Source organism: Meles meles, chromosome X, assembly GCF_922984935.1.
Source record: "Meles meles chromosome X, mMelMel3.1 paternal haplotype, whole genome shotgun sequence".
NCBI classification, from domain to species: Eukaryota; Metazoa; Chordata; class Mammalia; order Carnivora; family Mustelidae; genus Meles; species Meles meles.
The window spans coordinates 109,688,742-109,696,452 of record NC_060087.1 but is presented as its reverse complement, the minus strand read 5'-3'; the positions used below and the strand labels follow the sequence as shown (position 1 = coordinate 109,696,452).

The window sequence follows — 7,711 nt, the reverse complement described above, 5'->3', positions numbered from 1 at the left end:
CCAAATATTTTAATTCCTTCCAAAATTTTTATTGTGGTTGAGTTCCAGTTTCAAAGCATTGTGGTGTGAGAATATGCAGGGAATAATCTCAGTCTTTTGGTATCAGTTTAGCCCTCATTTGTGACCCAGTATGTGGTGTATTCTGGAGAAAGTTCCATGTGCAACCGAGAAGAATAAGTATTCTGTTGTTTTAGGGTGTTCTGTATGTATCTGTGAGGCCCATCTGGTCCAATGTGTCATTCAGAGGTCTTGGTTCTTTGTTGATTTTATGATTAGATGATCTGTCTATTGCTGAATATGGAGTGTTAAATATTTTGATTAACTGTTAACTTATGTAGTTTGCCGATCCCATATCAGGGGCATAAATATTTACAATTGTTAGATCTTCTTGGTAGATAGACACTTTAAAAATTATATAGTGTCCTTCTGTATCTCTGATTACAGATTTTAGTTTAAATTCTAATTTATCTGATATGAGAATCATTACCCAGCTTTTTTTTTTTTAACTCTTAGAATGTTTATTAAATCGAAGATTTACAAGAAGGGTGAATGAATAAAAGTGAAAATTTTCAATCAGGAAACATGAAGTTTCAATGTGTAAGGGTTTATATTCAATTTATTCTTTTTAAAATCTTCCCCTTTAAGATTATATCATAACGTGTGAAGCACTGGTGAGATCTATGTCACCAGAAATTCCCAGTTTGCTGATTTCCTGGAGATTTTTCATCCAATGATTGTACTGCAACAAGTGAGCATCATTGACCACAACCTTGAAGTGGTCAGATTCAACCAGCACTTGTATTTTGAATGGTTTACCACTTTCAAATGGGAAAATCGCCTGTCTTTCTTCCTTTTCCCAGATGTTATCCAGCTTTGTATTGCAAACAATGACTCTCTTGTTGTCCTCACTGAAGCGTGGGTTAAAGTGGAAAGCAACGTCATTCCCTCTCTTGAAATCTAAAGCAAATCTGTTTGCATTGGGCTTCATTGTGCCCAGAATTGTTATCAGCATGTGAGGCATGACTCCTCCGGGCAAGGGCAGGTCATAAGGTACAGTCAGTGGTCCAGCAGGGATGCCAAAGGCGCCAGCAGCGGGCTGGGCTCCAGGAGCACTTGGCTGTCCAGGAGGCGGGTAGGCCCCGGGCCCACTCGGTTGCCCAGGGTGGGCTCCTGATGCGGGTGGTCCAGGATAAGCAGGAGCTGTTGGGCCAGGGTAGGTTCCTGGAGGTGCCTGTCCAGGATAGCCACCAGGAGGGGCCTGTCCAGGGTAGCTGCCAGGAGGGGCCTGTCCAGGGTAGCCGCCAGGCAGGGCCTGTCCAGGATAACTGCCAGGAGGAGCTTGTCCAGGGTAGGCACCAGGATAGGAGGCCCCTGGATAACCCCCTGCTCCAGCAGGCTGGTTTCCCCATTGACCAGGCCATCCTTGAGGGTTTGGGTTTCCAGACCCATATAAAGCATCATTAAGTGAAAAACTGTCTGCCATTTTCCTGACGCCTCGGCGCTCACTCGCTTGCTGCGGAGCGGTTTCTGGTGAGGTACTGCAATTCCCTACCCCAGCTTTCTTTTGAGGCCCTATGGTATAAAAGATGGTTCTCCATCCCTTCACTTTCAGTGTGGATATATCTTTAGGTTCCAAATGGGTCTCTTGTAGACAGCATATGCACAGGTACTGCTGTTTTATCTAATCTACAACCGTGTGCCATTTTATGGGAGTGTTTAGGCCATTCACATTGAGAGTGATTTTTTTAAAGATTTTATTTATTTTTTTGCCAGACAGAGATCATAAGTAGGCAAAGAGGCAGGTGGGCCAGGGTTTGGGGGAGAAGCAGGCTTCTCGCTGAGCAGAGAGCCCAATGCAGGGCTCGATCTGAAGACTCTGGGATAATGACTGGAGCCGAAGGCAAAGGTCTTAACCTGCTGAGTCACCCAGGCACCCCGAGTGAGAGTGATTATTGAAAGAAATGTTTTTATTTACATCAGGGAATCTCTTCCCCCGAGCTTCCCTGAAAAGTTCTTGTCTAAAATTATGATTCTTAAATTTCACAAATAAGTTCCTTGTGGTATTTCTAGATTTGTTTTTCTTGCTAGGTGCTCTTTCTGCCACTAGGAAATGAACCTTGTTCTGTCCCCCAGATTGGGAAATTTTTCATCCAGAATTTGTTCAGCTATATCTTCTAGTCTTCTTTCATTTTCCACCTCCTCAGGGAATCCCAATAATTCTAACGTTGGAATGTTTCATGGCATCATTTATTTCCCTAATTCTGTTTTCATGGCTTCTAAGCTGTTTGTTCCAAGCCTCCTCCTGATCCTTTTTCTCTATCAGTTTGTCCTCTAGATCACTAATTCTGTCTTCTGCCTTGGTTATCCTAGCTGTTAGAGTATCTAGACTAGAGGATCTCATTGATAGCAATTTAACTTCTGCCCGGGCAGTTTTCACTTCTGCCCTTAGGGATTCTATGTTGTCACTAATGGTTTTCTCCAACTTAGCCATTGCCTGGATAATTGTTACCCTGAATTCCCTTTCCTACATACTGTTTATGTCCATATCCAATAGTTCTGATCAAGAGGACACAGTCTCTGAATTTTTCTTCTGCCAGGTGTTCCTTCTCCTAGTCATTTTGGTGAGAGGTGGTTGAGGGGATGTATAGCTGAGTATATCAACTACAGTCCAGGCAACGTGCACCCTGGAATGTTTCAGAACAATCAGAAGTCACCACCAAAAGGAAAGAAAAAAGAAAAAGGAAATATAAAGATAAAAAAAAGAGAAAATCCAGCAGAATGAGCCCCCAAAATAAGATTTATAAAATATATGAACAAAAACAGACAAACAAAAATACCAACAAAAGTAAATGACAAGAAAAAAATAACCCAGCAAATTTAACCCCAAGGGTAAGATTTATATAATACCATAACAAAAAGAAATACACAGAAACACTGACAGAAGATAAAGATGGTAGGGTGGTTATAAATCCCAGATGTGGGCAAGGAAGGTTATTTTGATTCCTCCTGGGTGTATCTTGATATCATTGTTAAAGCCCTCAACTTTCCAGAGATAAAGGGAGATTAAAACTGGTTTATATATAGGGGTAGTATTGATTAGGGAAAGAGGATTACCTTGATCCTTATATCTATATGTATATTAAAAAATAGAAAAAAGAAAAACACAGATATATGTATGAACAAGTTAAGAGATTATTATTGAATATGTTGTATTAAAGCTCTAGTGCAATGATAAGTAGGTTAAAAAATTAAAAAGAACAAGAACTGTGAGAAAAAAACAAACCTTGTATCTATGAAATATACAGGTTTTAGGGCAATACCAGTAGATTAACATATTGTTTTCTCCTGATGTTGGGGTTTTACAGTTTTATGGGGACCCAGTGGTAGTTGTCCTCTCATTCTTTTGGCTTGAACTCTGTCAGAGGGGCCTGCCGTGTTCTTTTCCAGTCAGTCTTCCTTGAGTTGAGTCATCCTGCCCCCATCAAGGGGCTGCACTCTGTGGAAACCAGTATTACAGGCTTTTGTTCTCTGGAGGTTTTTGTTCTTTGGTGGCTTTTTGCAGCTTTCTGGAGGCTTAGTGGAAAGCAAACTGCACCCAGACCTCAGCCTCAGAGAGAAGCCTCAGTCTGCTTCCCTCTGGGTGGTCCAGAACACACAGACTCTACCTCTGCAACTCCTCTGAACACCACAATCTTCGAGAGGTCATGTACGTCCCCAGCCACTGTCTCAGTGGTTGCTGGAGGTACCCATTTGTCACTGCACCCCTGTGACACTAAAATTGCTAATGATGTTGGTACAGGGAGCCCACTTCTGGTGGCTGCCTTTGCCGGGACTGCTGTCTGGAGTCCACACCTCATGGTTGTGCAGGTTGCAGAAGGCTGCCACTGCAGAGAGACCCTGACCTGAGATCAAGCCTGGTTCTCTCAGGCACAGACTGGGAGTGTTCAGATCCTTGACTGGTTGTAGGAGGCCAGAGTCTTAAAGAGCGCCAGCTGACATCCACACCAAGCTCTCTCTGGTGTGGGGGGAGTGTGCTCACCACCCAAGGTCTGCAGGGCATAGAGAACACAGAAGGGTGTGAACCTAGTGAGTGTGCCCACTGGTGCCCAGACCAGACTACCTCATGTGTGGGTGGGAGTATGCCCAACTCAGCAGTGGTGCAAGCAGCTGAAAGCCCTAAGCTCAGGACCACAGAGGCTCTGGCATGGGTGGTCACTGGTGGTGTCCATCCTGGGTCTGTATGCTTAGGCCCATGCCTGTGACCACCCAATTCAGCCAATTACCCCTTAAGCTCTTTTGCTCTTTTTGAGTGCCTTCAAGGAGACTCCAAATTAATGCTGGTCCCCAACCACAGGGCATTTTTGTACTGGGGTATTACTTTCCAATGGCTTGCTTCTGGTGGCCCCCTCCCCCCTCTACTTATCCTGCGATATCAGTCTGAGCATTCCCACTCTGCTTTACCTCTCCACTAATGTCTTCTGCTCCCGTAGATATCCAGAAGTGTATAATCTTACATCTCAGGCTGATTTCTTCAGTGTTCAGAGTGTTCTGGTAGATATTTAGCTCACTTTAGGGGACCAGTTGAAACAGAGTCTCCTACTTCTCAGCCATCTTGTTCCTCCTCTTAATTCATCCTTAAATGTCTGGTAGAATTACTCTGGTAAGCCGTATGGTCCTGGACTTTTCTTGGGAGATTCTTGATTACTGACTCAATTTCTTTGCTGGTTATAGTTCTGTTCAAATTTCCTGTTTGTTCCTGTTCCAGTTTTGGTTAGTTTATATGCCTCTAGGAAGTTATCCATTTCTTCAGATTGTCCAATTTGTTGGGATATAATTTTTCATAATATTATCATAATTGTTCATATATCTGTGGTGTTGGTTATGATCTCTCTTCTCTCATTTATGATTTTATTTATTTGGGTCCTTTTCTTTTTAATAAGTCTGGCTATGGGATTATAAATTTTACTAATTCTTTCAAGGACTATCTCCAGTTTCACTGATCTCTTCTACTATTATTTTGTTTCTGTATCATTTATTTCTGTTCTAATCCTTTTTATTTTCCTTATTCTCCTGGCTTAATGTTTTATTTTATTTTTCATTTCTAGCTTATTTAGGGGTAATATTAGGTTGTGTATTTGAGACTTTTCTTGCTTTTTGATGTAGTCCTGTATTGATTCTTTTTTTTTTTTTTCGCTATTTACTTCTTTTATTTTCTTTTTTTTTCCATTTTATTTATTTTTTCAGCGTAACAGTATTCATTCTTTTTGCACAACACCCAGTGCTCCATGCAAAACGTGCCCTCCCCATTACCTACCACCTGTTCCCCCAACCTCCCACCCCTGACCCTTCAAAACCCTCAGGTTCTTTTTCAGAGTCCATAGTCTCTTATGGTTCGCCTCCCCTCCCCAATGTCCATAGCCCGCTCCCCTTCTCCCAATCCCACCTCCCTCAAGCAATCCCCAGTTTGTTTTGTGAGATTAAGAGTCATTTATGGTTTGTCTCCCTCCCAATTTTGATGTAGTCCTGTATTGATTCTTTTCAGCTTGTTTTATGCTTCCCTCAAAAGACCACTATCTGCACCTCAAAGGTTTTGGACCATTGTGTTTTCATTTTTATTTGCTTCCACGTATTTTTATTTTTTAATTTTTTTAAGATTTTATTTATTTACTTGACAGACACAGATCCACAAGCAGGCAGAGAGGCAGGCAGAGAGAGAGGGAAAAACAGGCTCCCCGCTGAGCAAAGAGCCCATGCAGGGCTCAATCCCAGGACCCTGAGCTGAGGGCAGAGTCTTTAACCCACTGAGCCACCCAGGCGCCCCAGCTTCCATGTATTTTTTAAAAATTTATTTTTTAAATTGTTAGTTAACTCATTCATTCTTTATAGGTTGTTCTTTGGCCCCCAGGTTATTGTGGTCTGTGTTATTGTGGTTTTTCTTTTGACTTCAAGTTTCTTATGTTGTGGTCTGAAAATATGCTTGTTAGGATTGCAATATTTTGTACTGGTGGAGACCTGACTTGTGACCCAGTATGCAAATATATTCTGGAGAATGTTCCACATGCACTCAAAAATAATGTGTATCCTGCTGCTTTAGGATAAAATATTCTGAATATATTTATTAACAAGTCCTTCTGGTCTTGTGTGTCATTCAAAGCCATTGTTTCCTTGTTTATTTTCTGCTTAGATGATCTGCAAGTGGATTTGTAAAATCTCCTACTATTATTGTATTGTTATCAATGAATTTCTCTATGTTTGTTATGAATTGATTTATATATTTGGTGCTCCCAAGTTCAGGGCATAAATATTTATAGTTGGTAGATCCTCTTGTTGGATAAACCTCTTTGCTATGATGAAGTGCCCTTATTCATCTCTTGTTAGGCTTTCGTTTATAATCTGCTTTGTGTGATATAAGTATGGCAACTCTGACTTTCTTTTGTTGCCATTAGCATGATAAAAGATTCTCCATCATCTCACTTTGTGCAGATATCTTTAGGTCTAAAATGAGTCTCTTGTAGGCAGCATATAGTTGGGTCTTTTTTAAATCCATTCTGATACACTATGTCTTTTGAGTGGAGCGTTTATTCAGTTTACATTCCGAGTGATTATTGATAGATATCTATTTTGTGCCATTGTATTATTTGTAAACTCAGTGTTTCTATAGATTTTCTCTCTTCCTTCCTAGCCTTTGTTGCTTTTGGTCTTTCTTTCCCACTCGAAGAGCTCCCTTTAATATTTCTTGTGGGAGTGGTTTAGTGGTTATGAACTCCTTTATTTTTTAACTTTTTATATTTTTTGGTCTGGGAAACTCTTTATCTTTCCTTCCATTCTCTGAATGAAGATAGCCACATTCTTCTTGCTAAATAAAATATTCTTGGCTGCATATTCTTCCCATTCAGCACATTGAACATATTCTACTTTCTTCTGGCCTGCCAGATTTCTGTGGAGACATCTGCTGCTAACTTGATTAGTGTTCCCTTGTATGTTAGGGATTAATTTTCCCCTGCTGCTTTCAGGATTCTCTCCTTATCTCTCTATTTTTTCAAATTTTACTGTTATATCTTGGTGTTAGCCTGCTTTTGTGGATTTTGATGGGAGTTCTTTGTGCCTCTGGAATTTGGATGTCCTTTTCCTTTCTCAAGTTAGGGAAGTTTTCAGCTATAATTTGTTCAAATAAATCTTCTTCCTCTTTTTCCTTTCTTCTGGGATTCCTCTGCGTCAAATATTATTACATTTTATGAAGTTGCAGAGTTTCCTAGGTCTACATTCATGATCTGATATATTTTTTCACCTTATTTTCAGCTTCTTCTTTTCTATAGTTTTATTTATTTTGTCAGTTATTCATACCTCTGTTTTTTTCCATCCTTGTAGTCATTATTTCCAGTCAGCTTTGGATTTTAATTATAAGATTTTTTTTTTGACCTGACTAGTTTTTAGGACTTTTTTCTCTGCAGTAAGAACTTTTTTGTTTGTTTGTTTGTTTCTTCTATGCTTTTCTTTAGCCCACCTTGTTTCCTTATGATAGTTATTTTAATTTCTGATTCAGGCATATGATATCTGTTTTGATTAGATCCATGGCCGTGACCTCTCTTGTTCTTTCTTTTGGGATGAATTCCTCCATGTTGGCATTTTGTTTATGTCTTTTAAGAAAGCCTATTATGTTTCCTATTCCTGAGAGTAATGACTATATTAAGAAGTGTCTATGAAGACACTA

General features: G+C 40.3%; 1 protein-coding gene across 1 annotated transcript; it reads right to left on the bottom strand.

The window, feature by feature from the left end:
* Positions 1–554: 554 nt before the first annotated feature.
* On the bottom strand, positions 555–1,483 carry LOC123935375 (galectin-3-like). The gene has a single exon (XM_045996125.1). It carries the CDS (start codon positions 1,481–1,483, stop codon positions 647–649), a length of 837 nt encoding a protein of 278 aa, XP_045852081.1. The 3' UTR covers positions 555–646.
* Between the last annotated feature and the right edge of the window lie 6,228 nt (positions 1,484–7,711).